At 43.3% G+C, this 18757-nt stretch overlaps 1 protein-coding gene across 6 annotated transcripts in view; it reads left to right on the top strand.

The window, feature by feature from the left end:
• The window catches only part of relch (RAB11 binding and LisH domain, coiled-coil and HEAT repeat containing), a 142826-nt gene that overhangs the window by 19874 nt on the left and 104195 nt on the right, over positions 1-18757 (top strand). For all 6 annotated transcript variants that reach the window (XM_070880342.1, XM_070880345.1, XM_070880344.1 and 3 more), the window contains exons 2-4: positions 611-700; positions 18024-18095; positions 18202-18266. In XM_070880342.1, coding sequence (XP_070736443.1) covers positions 611-700; positions 18024-18095; positions 18202-18266 — 227 coding nt within the window. The remainder of the gene's footprint in view (positions 1-610; positions 701-18023; positions 18096-18201; positions 18267-18757) is intronic.

Below are 18757 nucleotides of genomic sequence, written 5' to 3'. Positions count from 1 at the left end.
CTAACTTTGCACCATTTAAAAGAAATACTTGATCTATCCTTTTTTGGTCCAAAATGAACATTTCTCTGCGTTGAAATCCATCTGGCATATTTTTGCCCATTCACTTAATCTATCACTTAGTCTTTACTTTCCATAATGAGTGCCATGGGAGATTGACTAGTATTTAACAAATTAGACTGATGTGATTTAGTACTTTACAAATTATACCCGTGACCACTCATTTTAGTGTAAAATATCATTGTGGTGTAATTGAGAAGTTGAACCCTCTCATTAAATTGGGTCGGTTGCAATTCTCTGCACAATGCCTAAAATGGAATAGATTCTTGGCCTCCTGATGCTGATGACCATTCTCTTGATGAGCGTATAAAGTCAGCAGAATTTCAAAACAGGAAAATAGCCACCAAGTGAGTGACGCTTTGCGCATCCTGCAATGTGCGAGTTGCAGCCTGCAGTATAACTTGCTGCTTGCTGTCCCTGGTCACAGAGCAGTAGTGCAGTGTAACCACAGCATTGGAGCACTTTACACGGTCAGAGATTCACTTGGAGAATTTGATGAATAGTAGCAAGCGTGGATGTAAAGTCTGACTCTCCCATGTCTTTCTCTTGATAGATCGAGCTGGCAGCATCAGCACACTAGATTCTTTGGATTTTGCGCGGTATTCTGATGATGGAAACCGGGAGACAGATGAACGGGTGGCAGGTAAGCACCATCTCTACTCTTGCTACAAGCGTATACAACATATCTCTGATGCTGTACCTCTTCAGATTCTTGCCAAATGTGGCAAACTTGTGTGAATAAGTCTTGGTTAGGCTGGACAAATCTCTTTATTTTTGCGCATTTCGTCCTGGTTGGTAAAGGAATTTTAATTTTATTGCAAGTGAATTGTGTTTCAAGTACCTTTCCTCCCCTTAAATTATGCTATCCCCTTTCACTGCTATAAAAGTGGGCTATTCACAAAGTTCGTTATGAAAGTTTCTTTTTTTCAGACATTGTATAAAATTATGAGGGGCCTGGATACAGTGGATAGGAAGGACCTTAAGAAGGGTCAATGGGGAGCAGATAGGGAAGTGGAGCTGAGTCCATGATCGGATCAGCCATGATCTTATTAAATGGCGGAGCAGGCTCGAGGGGCCTTATGGCCTACTCCTGCTCCTATTTCTTAAGTTCTTATGTTCAATAACCAGGGGGCATAGATTTAAAATAATTGGTTGACGGATTTAAGGGGAGATGAGGAAACATTTTTTCACCCAGAAGGTGGTGGGGGTCTGGAACTCACTGCCTGAAAGGGTGGTAGAGGCAGAAACCCTCACCACATTTAAAAAGTACCTGGATGTGCACTTGAAGTGCTGTAACCTGCAGGGCTACGGACCGAGAGCTGGAATGTGGGATTAGGCTGGGTAACTCTTTTCCGGCCGGCATAAACACAATGAGCCGAATGGCTTCGTTCTGTGCTGTAAATTTCTATGATTTTAACTGCAGCGCTAACGTAAAAAGCAACAGTAGACCCAGAGTTTAAAGCTAAAAGTGACTCGCGTGAAGTGATTGCTTGACCAGGAAAGTTTAGCATTTCAGTTTCAACTGAAGTTTGCCATTGCTCATTCCTTAAAAGACAAAGTTAGATGTAAGGGAGGGGATCTGGTTGACAAATCCTTTTTGGTATTCACCCTCATTTCTTTTGGTTGAACCAAGAATGTATGTGAATGTGTGGGTAGAATAAGATAGGGATATTTTAGTGCCATATCTCCTGTGTTCTTGCCATAAGCATACACTTCAGTTAAGCAGATTTGATTGGCAGCCATGTTTTAGCATTTTAGCAAGGACCAATGCTAAATGTACTGTAAATTTTAGATCTACAGTGGCTGCCAATTAATAAACACTGTCACAGTTTATTCTTTTTGCAATAATGGCACTTGCAGGAAGCAGTACTTCAACAGCTTAATGTTGAAATTATATCCGGTACTGAAAAAATGAACTACATTTTGTACTTGTTTAAAATGTAGTTCGTTCAACTAACAAATTGTGACATTGGAATTCGGTGTTTAAATGAAGTCCATTTGCATTTTTCCATGTGCAGAAACAATTGGAAAAGCTGCATGAGAAACAAGGGCCCGGGGATTTGCGGTCAGCGGCGAGGCCAAGGCCGCTGGCCCTGAACTCCACTCCGCACAAGGATCGCGCCATCCCTGTGTCGAGAACTTTGGGTTTTCCGCCCTTCAATTTAATTCACCGGACTGTAGTGGGGATTCCCTTGCGCGAGCTGCTGTGACGTCAACAAGTTGTTTTAAGCAGCCAATCACAATGCAGAATTCTCACAAACAGCAAACCAGGAAGTGAGTAAGCTCTTTTAAAAATTCAAACTTTTTAAAACACTTAGAGCAAAACAAAGATTGGGGCTCTCGCACGGGGAAAAGGCAAACATGATATAAAGATGGACAAACGTTAAAAAAAACAATTAAAATACAAAAAAAATTTTACGTACAAGCTTGCAGGGAACATTAAGACGGACTGCAGAAGCTTCTATAGATATGTAAAGAGAAGGTGGTTGGTAGAGACAGGCGTGGGTCCCCTGCAGTCAGAATCAGGGGAAGTCATAACGGGGAGCAATGAAATGGCAGGCCAGTTGAACAGGTACTTTGGTTCGGTATTCACTAAGGAGGACAGAAACAACCTTCCGGATATAAAAGGGGTCAGAGGGTCTGGTGAGGAAGAGGAACTGAGGGAGATCCTTATTGGTTGGGGAGTTGTGTTGGAGAGGTTGATGGGATTGAGGGCCGGTGGATCCCCAGGGCCTGGTGGACTGCATCCCAGAGTGCTTGAGGGGGTGGCCTTGGAAATAGCGAATGCATTGACAGTCATTTTCCAACATTCCATAGACTCTGGATCAGTTCCTGTGGAGTGGAGGGTGGCCAATGTAACCCCACTTTTTAAAGAGGGAGGGAGAGAGAAGACGGTGAATTGTAGACCGGTCAGCCTGGGTAAAATGTTGGAGTCAATTATTGAGGATGTCATAGCGCATTTGGAAAGAGGTGACATGGTGGATCCAGGTCGGCATGGATTTGTGAAAGGGAGGTCATGCTTGACAGGTCTTCTGGAATTTTTTTTGGGTGTTTCGGTGGAGTGGACGGGGGAGAACCGGTTGATGTGGTGTATTTGGACTTTCAGAAGGCTTTTGACGGGGTCCCACACGGGAGATTAATGTGCAGGGTTGGGGCACGTGGGATTGGGGGTGGTGTGCTGACGTGGATTGAGGGTTGGTTGGCAGACTGGAAGCAGGGAATAGGAGTAGATGGGTGCTTTTCTGAATGGCAGGCGGTAACTGGTGGGGTGCCGCGGGGTTCTGTGCTGGGGCCCCAGCTGTTTATATTGTACATTAATGATTTAGACGAGGGGATTAAATTTGCGGATGACACTAAGTTGGGTGGCAGTGTGAGCTGCGAGGAGGATGCTATGAGGCTGCAGAGTGACTTGGATAAGTTAGGTGAGTGGGCAAATGCATGGCAGATGAAGTATAATGTGGATAAATGAGACAGACTATTATCTGAATGGTGACAGATTAAGAAAAGGGGAGGTGCAACAAGACCTGGGTGTCATGGTACATCAGTCATTGAAGGTTGACATGCAGGTACAGCAGGCGGTTAAGAAAGCAAATGGCATGTTGGCCTTCATAGCGAAGGGATTTGAGTACAGGGGCAGGGAGGTGTTACTGCAGTTGTACAGGGCCTTGGTGAGGCCACACCTGGAGTATTGTGTACAGTTTTGGTCTCCTAACTTGAGGAAGGACATTCTTGCTATTGAGGGAGTGCAGCGAAGGTTCACCAGGCTGATTCCTGGGATGGTGGGACTGACATATCAAGAAAGACTGGATCAACTAGGCTTGTATTCACTGGAGTTCAGAAGAATGAGAGGGGATCTCATAGAAACTTTTTTAAATTCTGACAGGTTTAGATAGGTTAGATGCAGGAAGAATGTTCCCAATGTTGGGGAAGTCCAGAACCAGGAGTCACAGTCGAAGGATAAGGGGTAAGCCATTTAGGACCGAGATGAGGAGAAACTTCTTCACCCAGAGAGTGGTGAAGCTGTGAAATTCTCTATCACAGAAAGTTGTTGATGCCAATTCACTAAATATATTCAAAAAGGAGTTAGATGTAGTCCTTACTACTCGGGGGATCAAGGGGTATGGCGAGAAAGCAGGAATGGGGTACTGAAGTTGCATGTTCAGCCATGAACTCATTGAATGGCGGTGCAGGCTCGAAGGGCCGAATGGCCTACTCCTGCACCTATTTTCTATGTTTCTATGTTTCTACATTTTAATTTTTATTAAAATGGATAAATTTCAAACGACAAAATTAAAATTAGTTTTCCAACTCCTTAATATTTGTTTAGCAGTAATAATGCTGTCAAAATCCCAGTTACATCTAATTTCTTTGGGGGTCTAACTTTTAATGGGGAATTTAAGTGTAATTATCGCAAAAGAGCCAACATTTCGTCCGTTTCCCTGATTTGGTTGATTTCACTGATTGCCGGCTTTTTGGGTGGTGTGTAAGGGGAGGTTGCTGCAGCGCAGCCTGTTTCGGAACTGTGAATTACAGATTGCAACTTCAGGATTTCTGCATTGGCCAAATCCCGAAGTTGCAGTCCGTTTCATAGGTGGAATGATGGTCAATGTTGTCACCCCGAGCAAATTCCGGGCCAATATCCCTGCGCGTCGTGTCGTGAACTTATTGAACTATCGAACTGTCGAGTTATTTTAGTCATTTAACGGGGTTACTAAATTGTGCAATTTACATGTTTAGGTAGCTGTAGCCAGACTCGGTGTTAAATACTGCTCTGGTCGTCTGAGATGTCAAGTGCATTTAATGGCAACGCAACTGGCAATCAGCTAGCATGATACTGATTTTTGAGAACATCGGGAGTGATCTAATGGTTCATATGCAGAGAATCTTAAATGAGGATTTGTCAGCCAAGCATTAAGTGTGTTTTATCAAGTGATGCATTCTATTCTGACTGGAAGAGAAGGAGAGGTTTTATTTCTCTCAATTTGCCTTTTTGTAAAACAGGCACAGAAATGTCTTTCCAACTGCCACTGGAATTGCTGCTGGTATTGACTTACTCGAAATTAAAAATTATTTTTTCTGTTTTGCTGCTGTTTTACCCACCACACTGTGCCTCCTCAATCAGCTTCAAGCCTGGAATCATAGAACTTGACAACCCAGAAGAGAAGGAGGCCTTTCGGCCCATTGTGTCCGTGCCGGCTGACAAAGAGCCATCCAACCGTCTCCCACTTTCCAGCTCTTGGTCCGTAGCCCTGTGGTTATGGCAGTGAGTCCCAGACCCCCACCACCCTCTTGAGTGAAATATAGTTCTCCTTGACCAATGTTCCCATTATGCTGCACAGCATCCTGGACCTCCCACGCAGCCGGCATGCATGTTTTTTTTTGAATGGGATGCGCATCCCCATAAAGGGACACGCACCTCCAAAACAATTAACAAGAGTATTGTCCTCAACTCCCCTCTAATCCTTCTACCGATTTACGATAAATCTATTGCCCCTGGTATTGATCTCTCTGTGTAACAGGCATAGAAATGGATTATCAACTGACTGTCCACACCACTGACATTTTGATAGCATCAGCCCTTCTTGATAAGTTACTAAGTGAAGTGCATCATTGGTGAATTGGGACAGCTGATGGCTGCAATATTCCATTTTATGATTTCCTTTATCAAGGTTAAGATCAACAGTTTGCATAAAGTTAGAGGAAGCCCAATAACCTATATGTAACCTGGAAAGATATATTGTGCATTTTAGGCTGAAGGATACAGTAGTTCGTAAATAGGAATGTCATGACTTAAATCAGCACTCAACTGTAACCTGTGTGAGGGCAATTGAAACTAAAGATATTTTCAAAGCTCCAAATATGTCCTGCAAAGTCACTGCAACCCGGCGATAATTCGACTGAACTTCTACAACTTTGACTGTAAATATTTCTCCAGTGAGAAGTTTGGGATTGACCTTGGTCTCCAGGGTGAATTGGAGTAGATATACTTACTTAGTAGAGACCCTACATTAGCATCCTGAGTTCTTGGCACATGGGTCTCCTGCAGCTGGCTGCAACTCTAAGATAAACTTGCAGGGATTCTCCAAGTCCATCAACTAAAAGATTCTTTCTTTAACATAAGAACATAAGAATTAGGAGTTGGCCATATGGCCCCTCGAGCTTGCTCCGCCATTCCATAAGATCATGGGTGATCTTCACCCAACTCCACTTTCCCACTCGATCCCTACAGCCCTTGATTCCCTTAGAGTCCAAAAATCTATCGATCTCAGCCTTGAATATAAGAATTAAGAGCAGGAGTAGATTTTGGAAGAATGAGAGATGATCTTATTGAAACTTATAAGATTCTGAGGGGGTGTGACAGTAGATGCAGAGAGGATGTTTCCCCTCATGGGGGAATCTCGAACTAGGGGGCATAGTTTCAGAATAAGGGGTCGCCCATTTAAAACGGAAATGAGGAATTTTTTATTCTCGGAGGGTCGTGAATCTTTGGAATTCTCTAGAGAGCTGTGAAGGCTGGGTCATTGAATATATTTAAGGTGAGATAGACAAATTTTTGAACGATAAGGCTTTTTAGGAACGGGCAGGGAAGTGGAGTTGAGGCCAAGATCAGATCAGCTGTGATCTTATTGAATGGCGGAGTAGGCTCAAGGGGCCAAATGGCCGACGACTCCTATTATGTTCTTATAAAGTAGGCCATTTGGCCCCTTGAGCCTGTTCATCCATTCAGTAAAATCATGGCTGATCTTCTGCCTCAACGCCACTTTCCTGCACTATCCCCATATCCCTGGATTCCCTTAATATCCAAAAATCTATCTAACTCTGTCTTGAATATACTCAACAACTCAGCCTCAGCAACCCTCCGGGGTAGAGAATTCCAAAGATTCACCACCCTCTGAGTGAAGAAGTTTCTCCTCATCTCAGTCCTAAATGGCCGACTTCTTATTCTGAGACTGTGACCTCTGGTTCTAGACTCCTCAGCCAGAGGAAATGTCCTCCCTGCAACTACCCTGTCAAGCCCTGTAAGAATTTTGTATGTTTCAATGAGAGTTGTGTTTAAACCTAACAAAATGTGCATGAAGATGCTACACCTGTCTGCATATACCTGTCTCAACACTAGTCAGTGCTGGGTTGTTGCTGTAACCTGACCTCATTATAATCCCTTTGTTTCATAGTATTCTGTTCCTAATGTGCTTGTAGTCTTACTGATGCTGAATCTTGCTGTTTTCGACATGCTCCCACATCTGTGACATTCTGTGGTTGCCTTTTTTTTTCTTTCCATCCATTTGAATTAGTTATTCTGCACTGTTGATCTGCAGCATTGGAAAAAGTACTCAAATCCTGAATGTAACTTTTTTTTTAAATCTCTTTTTTAGCATTGTCAGCCTTGGCTCAGTGGGTCTTTGAGTCAGAAGGTTTTGGTTTCAAGTTCCACTCCAGAAACTTGAGCACAAAAATCTAAGCCTACACTCCCAGTGCAGTGCTAAGGGAGCACCGCACTGTCCGAGATGCCATCTTGCGAATGAGACGTTAAACAGAGGCCTCTTCTGCTCTCTCGGGTGGATGTAAAAGATCCCATGGCACTATTTCTAAGAAGAGCAGGCGAGTTATCCCCGGTGTCCTGGGGCCAATATTTATCCCTCAATCAACATCACAAAACAACAGATTATCTGGTCTTTATTTCATTGCTGTTTGTGGGAGCTTGCTGTGTGCAAATTGTGTCATTTCCCACATTACAACAGTGACTACACTTCAAAAAGTACTTCATTGGCTGTAAAGCGTTTTGGGACTGGAGGTTGCGAAAGGCGCAATATAAATGCAAGTCTCTCTTTCATTGTAGGTTTATAAGATGCTGTACTCCTCGAATTGGAGTTGTTAGGGAGGAGCACAGGCCGCCCCTAGCCTTAAAAGGTCTTGAACCCATCACTGGAAGCAAAGTGACAGTAGTGGACAGACAGCATTCTCTCGTTCTGGCCCAAAACCTGTTCCCAAGAAGGAGCACTTGCCCCTCCCAGTTGCTTATACACAGTCATACAGCTGAGATGGGGTTTCGATGAATGAATAGGGGTAGCACAGCACATAAGTGCCCCAATATAACCACGTTGCCAAAACTAAATTGTGTGTTTTTTTAAAATCTCTGCATTTTGGTCTGATTTTCGATTGCAGCCTAAACTAATGAAAGAGCAGGTCCGAATCTGCTCATGGAACGATTTTCTTGAAAGTGGTTCTTATTCTTTGCGGTGGTAGAGTACAGCCAGTTCAAAAGTTGTTGTTCAGCTGATGCATAGGTAAATTTAAGATCCGTTCAGTAATTACAACTAAAAGCTGAAGTTAGAAGGAAAATCGACCCCGAATGGAAAGTACATGTGTCTAGATGTTGGATGCAGTTGCAACAAGAGTGTAAATTTCCCCATTTTCTAAATGTAGAAAGGAAGAGAGTAGTAAAAGTAAGTGTTGGTCTCTTAGAGGCTGAGACAGGAGAAATTATAATGGAAAATAGGAGATAGCAGAGACTTCAAACAAATATTTTGTTTCTGTCTTCACAGTAGAAGACACAGAAAGCATATCAAAAATAGTGGGGGACCGAAGGGCTCATGAGAGTGAGGAACTTCAAGTAATTAAGATCGGTGGAAGAAAAAGTACTTGAGAAGCTAATGCAACTAAAAGCTGACGCATCCCCTGGACCTGATGGCCTACATTCTAGGATTCTAAAAGAGATGGCTGAAGAGACAGTGGATACCTAGGTTGTCGTCTGAATTCTAGAACGGTCCCAGCGGATTGGAAGGTAGCAAATGTAACCCCGCTATTCAAGAAAGGACCGAGCGAAATCGGGGAACTTACAGGCCAGTTAGCCAGACATCAGTCACCGGGTAAATGCAGGAACCCATTATTAAGGAAGTGGTAACAGGGCATGTGGAAAATCCTAAAATGGTTAGGCAGAGTCAACATGGTTTTATGAAAGGGAAATAGTGTTTGACATGCATTAGTTTTTTGAGGATGTAATGAGCAGGGTAAATCCAGGGGAACCAATGGATGTAGTATATTTGGATTTCCAAAAGGCAATCAGTAAGGTGCCACATAAAAAGTTTCTATGCAAGATAAGGGCACATGAGGTTGGGGCTAACAAATTAGCATGGATAACAGACAGAAAAGAGAGTAGGGATAAACGGATTATTTTCAGGTTGGCAGGCTGTAACGAGTGGAGTGCCATAAGAACATAAGAAATAGGAGCAGGAGTAGGCCATATGGCCCCTCAAGCCTGCTCTGCCATTCAATGACATCATGGCTGATCATCGACCTTAACTCTACTTTCCTGCCCGATCTCCGTATCCCTTGATTCCCCTAGAGTCCAAGGATCAGTGCTTGGGCCTCAACTATTTACAGTCTATATTAATCACTTGGATGAAGGGACCGAGTATAATATATCCTAGTGTGCTGACAATACAAAGCTAGACCAGTTAAGTGAGCGGACAATAAGGTGGCAGATGGAATATAATGTAGCGAACTATGAAGTTAGTCACTTTGGTAGAAAGAATCGAAAGAGTATTTTTTAAATGGTGAGAAACTATGAAATGTTGGTTTTGAGAGCGATTTCGGTGTCCTCGTACAGGAAACACAGCAAGCAATTAGGACATGTTGGCCTCTATTGCAAGGGAGCTGGAGGTCAAGAATAAGGAAGTCTTGCTACAATCGTGAATCTTTGAAATTCTCTGCCCCAGAGGGCTGTGGGTGCTGAATCATTGAGTATATTCAAGGCTGAGATCGATAGATTTTTTCAGACTCTAAGGGAATCGAGGGATATGGGGATCGGGCGGGAAAGTGAAGTTGAGGTAGATCATCAGCCATGATCTTATTGAATAGCAGAGCAGAGGTCGAATGGCCAACTCCTGCTCCTAATTCTTGAGTTCTAGTGATATAAATATAAATTTAACTAATGTAATCTTTAATGTTGACTACATTTTAAAACTGTTGAGAATAATACATTTTCCTCAACCTTGCATTCCTCTTCCACCTTTTTCCCTCTCCACAAACCAGCAGAGAAAATGAGCTTAAACTGCTTGTAATAGTGGGAGCTGTTTGTTTTCAAATGTCTATAAATCTGTAATAAAGCACGGAAATCCGTTTCCTGGAGATGTTTGTATTCTGAACTTCTGCCCTGCCTTGTAGTGAATGCCGGTATAAAAATAGATCGGTTACTTAAATACCTGTGAATCATCCTTTTGTTAAATGTGAGCCTCCTGGCACAAAACTGCAGGCAATTTAGGTTCGTGTACATCCGCGGCATTTTTTTTTAAACAAAACAAACTTTACAAGGAATTATAAAACTTTAAAATATTCTAGGTATCGACAAGCAGTAAGATTTGCAAATTCTCGTCAGGGGTGTTGATCTAATTTTGTGTGGTGGGCCTGGCACTTGTCCTGGGCCGCAATCCGCTAAAGTTATTTGGAAACAATGGGATAGAAGTTGATGAACGTATCGCCTGGTTATTTGGGCGTAAAATGCGCGCATTGTACACCATATTCTCGGTGCAAGGTCCTACATCTAATCTGCCGTCATACTGGTCCTCGCTGCTCTGGTGACCTCCTGAAATCAATGATGGATCAGTTTAAATATGCAAAAAAATGGACCTGCATCTGTTTTAGGACCCTCCTACAAAATACGCGGAGCATGTGCCGTGCAGGCTCTGACCAGTCTTGTACTGCGCCTTAAACCGTGGTCCTTAAAGGGACCACTGAGGGGGTTGAAGAAACCACCACAACTTTTATTTGTATAGCACCTTTAACGTAGTAAAACATACCAAGGCACTTCACAGCAGTGTTATAAGACAAAACAAATAAATTTGACACCAAGCCATTTTAGAAAAAATTACAGCAGATGACCAAAAGCTTGGTCAAAGAGGTAGGTTTTAAAGAGGGTAGAGAGGTGGGGAAGTTTAGGGAAGGAGTTCCAGAGTTTAGGACACAGGCAGCTGAAGGCACGGCCACCAATTGTTGAGCAGTTATAATTAGGGATGCTCAAGAGGGCAGAATTTGAGGAGCGCAAACATCTTGGGATGTGAGGCTGAAAACGATTTAGAGATAGGGAGGCGAGAGGTCATGAAGAAAGAACGTCTTTCCCGGCTCCACAGCATTACTGCTGGTCCACACTCAGCCCTCCTGCATAGCCCATCGTCATAGTTGCCTGATTTATTCAGTGTGATCAGGTTAGTGTTTACAGACTCTACCTTGAAGAAGAGCAGTGGATTTGGCACACTGACTCTGCGAGAGAGATGTCCGCAAATGCTACAGATGTTGAGGCCAAAGTCCTGGTTATTGCATGATGATGTTGTACTGATAATCCAAAACAACCAGCAACTTTCCTGCCATACGGTAATCTGGCGGAGCAAATTGCCCACCTGTTGTGAAACCCGCTGTATTTTCATCCGATTGAAATTGACGGGATGAAAATCGGGCAGGTTCTACCACAAGCCAACCGCAACTTGTATTTATATAGTGCCTTTAACCCAGCAAAAGATCCCAAAAGCTCTTCACAGGAGCATTGTTTGGCACAGAGTCACAATTGGAAATATTAGGGCATGTGACCAAAAGCTTAGTCAAACAGGTAGGTTTTAAGCAGCGTCTTGGAGGCGGAGAGGTTTCGAGAGAGAATTCTAAAGCTTGAGTCCTTGGCAGCTGAAGGCACAGCCGCCAATGGTGGGGCGATGAACGTCAGATACGCAAGAGGCCAGATTATCAGCCACGCGATGACGTTAAATATTGCCCCATCGTCTTCTGGAACTTTATGTAAATGTTATCGTTTGTTTACAACCACGTTGAAGTTGAATGTTCAGCCATGAACTCATTGAATGGCGGTGCAGGCTAGAAGGGCCGAATGGCCTACTCCTGCACCTATTTTCTATGTCTATGTCTACGTCATTTCTAGTCCTCCTGTGCATCTAAAGCAATCTGCAGGACTGAAATAAGGTGGTCACTCTTAAATTTCTGAAGGAAGTCACTATTTTTGCAAGTATTTCCAAGCAAAATGGTCAGAATTTCCTTTTTCCAAAGTGGATGGAGTGACCAGTTCTGAGTAAGTATTACTGTCAGTGCAGAATGCGTCCTAATCTTTACTTTGGTGGACTGGAGAGAATGGGAGAAAGAAATGGTCAAAGTATAAAACGATGTCCAGGATTGACCATCTTTCAGCAAACCAGGTTTGGCATTCCAAATTTTTCATCACCATTTGTACATCATATGCTGCAATATCTGCAGATCAACAATGCATTCTAGTAATGTACAGTCCATGCTTTATATCTTCATCAGTTCTCGATCTGTGCCGACATAATGTTATCAAAAGCACGGTAGGTTATGTCGGTGCACTTCAAGACCTAATTGGACAGTTTTGTTTTTGGTCAAATCTGCAACTTTACCATGATTTGTTGACTGTTTTATATCATGTGAATTTTTTCCATACTGTATCCTTTACGCGGTGCTTTTAATTTGGGCTTTATATAAGATGCCAGTAAAACATGGCAGAGTTGTACTTGACAGGAGTTTAATAACAGAAACATTAACAATACTGCTTGATTATTTTTTCCTCCGCCCAGGAGAATTAGGGGAAGCATCTTGGTATACCCCTACAGGTGACGTAAGAGAGAAGACCCTGATGGAATAGTCATAATCGTGCTTGGGTTCTGAATGGGCAAAATTGCCTTTTTTCATTTTTTTTTAATGCTATCACAGTTGAAATGTCTTTGGGCAATTGTCGGTACCAGATAAAATATCAAAACTGCACTCTTTTTTTTTTCACGGGATGTGGGTGTCACTGCCAAGGCCGGCATTTATTGTCCATCCCTAATTGTCCCTTGAGAAGGTGGTGGTGAGCCGCCACCTTGACCCGCTACAGTCCGTGTGGGCAAAGTGCTCGCACAGTGCTGTTGGGCAGGGCATTCCAGGATTTTGACCCAGCGACGATGAAAGAATGGCGATGTATTTCCAAGTCAGGATGGTGCGTGACTTGGAGGGGAACGTGGAGGTGGTGGTGTTCCCATGCGCCTGCTGCCCTTGTCCTTCTAGGTGGTAGAGGTCGTGGGTTTGGGAGGTGCTGACGAAGATGTTCAACAGCTTTTGCACTGTTTTATTGAAACCAAATCTTTGCAGTGAGATTTATGATGGGAGGTCCGGTTATGTAGTATACATATGGACGTATTGGAGCTGCTAATCTGATATGCATTTTGACCTGGCATTTATGCTCCGTTGTGCTGGGGTTTTTTTCAATGCAATTCATCGCATATCAGCGTAACCAGTGCAAAGATCGTGGAATTTTAAGCACAAGTTGTGTTCAAATCAAATTCCGAGATTTTTCACGCTAGTATTAAATACATGACGCTAGAAGCCAGCCCCACCCGCAAAACTGGCCACACCCCCAAGGTGAATTCATTTGGAGTTTCTGCTAATTGCGCTCATTTAGGGAAATTAGGGATGGGCGATAAATGCTGGCTTTGCCCAGTGAGGAGGCTCCAAAAAGTAATCTGGAACCTTTGGGCGCAAGGACATTAATGGGTATGTTTTAAAAGATCTTGAATGAATTTTTTTCATTTGCTAAGGAACTGACTATTATACCCCAATCTAACATTGGAACAAAGATTTCTCCATAACTTACCATCAACATTGCTAGTTACCACCAACCCCACACCCAGAGATGGAGTTAGATGCTTCATCCGGCCCAGGGGCAGCACAGGCCAGCCCACACTGCGATATGTGTGCGCGCTGAGTCCGTGCAGCAGAGCTGGTCTCCTGTTAATCTTGGGTAATTCTTGCCACTGGACCAAGACCTCGCTCTGTCAAGCCCGTGTGGTGGCTGGTGTGCAACGACCACCACACGTTAAAAAAAATCCACACACAGGCATCTTCCACCCTTCACGATGTAGTTCGGGATCTGGAATATTAGGTCCTTCATTGAAACACCTGTGAACTCATCCCTTTTTGGCGTGGAAGCAAGTCATCCTCGCTTCGAGGGACTGTGTATGATGATGACTTTGATTGGAAGTAACTGGTTGAGTAATCAGTGGTTTAGCATTTGTCGGGTACAATAGCACCTTACCCGTTAAATGTCAATTTATTTAAACCCACAGAAGATTTATTGCCTCACCAAATGACTTGTTTAAAGTTTTGTATCCAACTGAGAGATTTGCATCTCTTAAGCTTTTGAGCTATTTAAAGTTTTAAGTACATAGTTGAAAATATATCAAAAGAACTGGAAATAACCGTCAGGACAGTGCTCCCATTCATTTGGTTCTCCTGCTGTAAATTGCAAAATGAATCTTGTCCATTGTGGCGGGAGATAAAGGTGCATATCACCATGGCAGCATAGTGCCTCATTAGTTAGTGTATGATTGAGCCGTATTTAGTGACAAAACTAAACTTGAGCCTCCATCATAGTTTGAACGTGCTACTCCTGGTGCTAATAAAATATTACGAAATCTTGTTTGATCATAGCTTGCACTACTGTGCGTCCCTACCTCAGTCATGAGGAAACGGTGCTGAGCAAATTGTTGCCAGAACCTGCCTTTCAGAAGATAATGTGATCTCTGCATTGAGAGAATGGAAGGCAGAAGCTACCAAAGGCTTACATTGGTAAGGCCAGCATGAGGATGCAATCAAAATAGATGTTTATGGACCGGCATGCATTTAACTAGAATCAGTCAGACCCAGAACCAAAAGTGGAAGGAAGTTAGAAACATAGAAACATAGAAAATAGGTGCAGGAGTAGGCCATTCAGCCCTTCTAGCCTGCACCGTCATTCAATGAGTTCATGGCTGAACATGAAACTTCAGTACCCCCTTCCTGCTTTCTCGCCATACCCCTTGATCCCCCGAGTAGTAAGGACTTCATCTAACTCCCTTATGAATATATTTAGTGAATTGGCCTCAACTACTTTCTGTTAGAGAATTCCACAGGTTCACCACTCTCTGGGTGAAGAAGTTTCTCCTCATCTCGGTCCTATATGGCTTACCCCTTATCCTTAGACTGTGACCCCTGTTTCTGGACTTCCCCAACATTGGGAACATTCTTCCTGCATCTAACCTGTCTAAACCTGTCAGAATTTTAAACGTTTCCATGAGGTCCCCTCTCATTCTTCTGAACTCCAGTGAATACAAGCCCAGTTGATCCAGTCTTTCTTGATAGGTCAGTCCCACCATCCCGGGAATCAGTCTGGTGAATCTTCGCTGCACTCCCTCAATAGCAAGAATGTCCTTCCTCAAGTTAGGAGACCAAAACTGTACACAATACTCCAGGTGTGGCCTCACCAAGGCCCTGTACAACTGTAGCAACACCTCCCTGCCCCTCGCTATGAAGGCCAACATGCCATTTGCTTTCTTAACCGCCTGCTGTGCCTGCATGCCAACCTTCAATGACTGATGTACCATGACACCCAGGTCTCGTTGCACCTTCCCTTTTCCTAATCTGTCACCATTCAGATAATAGTCTGTCTCTCTGTTTTTACCACCAAAGTGGATAACCTCACATTTATCCACATTATACTTCATCTGCCACGCATTTGCCCACTCACCTAACCTATCCAAGTCACTCTGCAGCCTAATAGCATCCTCCTCGCAGCTCACACTGCCACCCAACTTAGTGTCATCCGCAAATTTGGAGATACTGCATTTAATCCCCTCGTCTAAATCATTAATGTACAATGTAAACAGCTGGGGCCCCAGCACAGAACCTTGCGGCACCCCACTAGTCACTGCCTGCCATTCTGAAAAGTACCCGTTTACTCCTACTCTTTGCTTCCTGTCTGACAACCAGTTCTCAATCCACGTCAGCACACTACCCCCAATCCCATGTGCTTTAACTTTGCACATTAATCTCTTGTGTGGGACCTTCTGAAAGTCCAAATATACCACATCAACTGGTTCTCCTTTGTCCACTTTACTGGAAACATCCTCAAAAAATTCCAGAAGATTTGTCAAGCATGATTTCCTTTTCACAAATCCATGTTGACTTGGACCTATCATGTCACCATTTTCCAAATGTGCTGCTATGACATCCTTAATAATTGATTCCATCATTTTACCCACTACTGAGGTCAGGCTAACCGGTCTATAATTCCCTGTTTTCTCTCTCCCTCCTTTTTTAAAAAGTTGACAGAAACCAATGTCTAACGTTGGAAGCACTCAGTTTCTGGTTTCTAAAAAGTGAAGTAAACCCATGTCACCAAAAACGGAAACCAGACAAGTCCTTTCTTGGAGTGCGGCAGAGATGAACCAGGAATCCAAAAATATACTTGTGGAGTGGTTGTTGGTGTGCCCACATGATTTGGTGTGCCCACATGATTTGTTGGTCTCGCCAACCTGTCTTCAACTGCCATTCTCACCAGTTATGTTGCATCCAGCAGTCCAGTTGAAAACTGATGCTGGTGAAATTACACCTCCAATCCAGAAGTATTCCTGCTCGAGTTTGCAGGTTGGATTCTATGACTGGGGGGGACTGTTGGTTAGAATGTGGACCTCGCTACCACAAGGAGCAGTTGAGGCAAATGGCATAGATGTATTCAGGGGGAAGCTAGATAAGCAAATGAGGGAGAATAGAACATAACATGACATAAGAAATAGGAGCAGGTCATTTGGCTCCTCATGGCGGATCTGATCCTGGTCTCAAGTCCACTTCTCTGTCCACTCCCCATAACCCTTCACTCCCTTTATCGTTCAAAAATCTGTGTCTCCACCTTAAATTATATTCAATGACCCAGCATCCACTGCTCTCTGGGGTAGAGAATTCCAAAGATTCACAACCCTCCAAAGAAAAAATTCCTCCTCATTTCCATTTTAAATGGGCGACCCCTTATTCTGAAACTATGCCCCCTAGTTCTCGAGGGGAAGCATTCTCTCTGCATCTACCCTGTCGAGCCCCCTCAGAATCTTGTACATTAGAATAAGATCACTTCTCATTCTTCTAAACTCCAATGAGTATAGGCCCAACCCGCTCAACGTTTCTTCATAAGATGACTCCTTCATCTCAGGAATCAACGTCGTGAACCTTCTCTGAACTGCCTCCAATACAATTATATCCTTCCTGAAACAAGGAGACCAAAACTCCAGGTGTGGTCTCACCAATGCCCTGTACAATTAGTTGTAGCAAGACTTCCCCCTTGCAATAGAATAGACGGATATGTTGATGGGGTGAGATGAAGACAGGTGGGAGGAGGGTGGTGTGGAGCATAAGCACCTGCATGGACCTGTTGGGCTGAATAGCCTGTTTCCGTGCTGTAAAATTCTACGTAATTCTGTGTAAAATGTTTCCAAAGCACTATGCACTGAATTGTATTAAACCAATATCCATACCACAGATGTACAGAGCCTGTTTAGCACAGGAGAGACTGGGGCCGTTGTCATCGGACTGACCCACTACGTTTCAATGCCTGCATGTGATGGTGGCAATTCTAAACGGGGTTCTGCAAATGAAGAGCTTTATTGTGAATTGCTATTGTGTTGTGTTGCGTGCGCTCTCTTTATTTAGGGTTGATGTATAGTTTGCTTTGAAAGAGGAAGAAACCCTTTGTTTGGTCCAGTGTCCTTTTTATAATTGTACAATCGCTGCTGCTTATTTTGATACTTGCTGCAATTATCTCTGTAGTGCCTTTTAACTTAATTCCTCAAATGAGAATATTTTTGCTCAACATTCTGGTTTAAATTTGCTGAAGATTAAATGTGGTAAGCAACGGCTGTTATCAGGATTAAGTATAGCTACTTGATGCCTTCAGTATATTTTTTGGCGCAGCCTGAACTGAAATTCTCAGCATTAAATATGTGACAGTATGGAAAAAATTTCACCAAACTTTGCTGCATGAATTCACAGATTCCATAGATTGCATGCGTTCTGTTTTCAAAACTGTGTTCTTTTATTTTCACACCCATCCTTGTTTTTATTTTTCTTTCTCCTTGGTTGGATTCCTCTGTGTGTTTAATACAATCCCTGTCCAGTCCTGGAATTTGAACTACGGAAAGCCAAGGAGACCATTCAGTCCCTTCGTGCCAACCTGACACAAGCTGCAGGTGGTGTACATTATACTTTCTTCTCTTTTTCTACTTTGATAATGCATAAGCAAGCCTGGAATGTTTAACAGGGGTGTAAATCTATATATTTTTTTTGCTTTTTCAGCTTTCACAGAAAGCGATGTTCCTTTACAGGAAGGGAGAAATTATAAATCCAGCCCTGAAATTCAGGTAAGGTTTCACGAGGACACGGTGAATGAGGATTTTTATTGGAAAGGTTCACACTGACTGAGGAAACAAAATACTTTGCTGGAGTAATATATTTGGTCTTTACATTTTGGGGAAAATTATGTTCTAGATATTTGGGGGGTGGGAGGGAGAGAAATCTGTCTGCCCTCACATTAAATTAATTTGTGGCTTAAAAATGAATTTTGCTTATGTGCTTTGCCTATCCTTTGATTACCATTTAATGGGGTATTTAACAGTGATATTACAGTGGAAAGTCCAAGTTTTTGTCCGTTTCACTGATTGAAGGGGGGTGCACAGTGCAGCCGGTGTCGGAGCAGTGAATGGCAGACTGCAACTTTAGGTTTTTCGCGTTGGAATGCGCACGCGCTACATCCTGAAGTTGTGGTCAGTTTCAGAGGGGTAATAACAGCGAACGTGGTTCGTTCGTCGTCATTGCCCGCAGCAAATTCTGGCCCAATGTTCCCTCTTTCCCC

Source organism: Pristiophorus japonicus, chromosome 5, assembly GCF_044704955.1.
Source record: "Pristiophorus japonicus isolate sPriJap1 chromosome 5, sPriJap1.hap1, whole genome shotgun sequence".
Lineage (NCBI taxonomy): Eukaryota > Metazoa > Chordata > Chondrichthyes > Pristiophoridae > Pristiophorus > Pristiophorus japonicus.
Note: the sequence above shows the minus strand (reverse complement) of the source record. Positions and strands in the feature narration are given on the sequence as shown.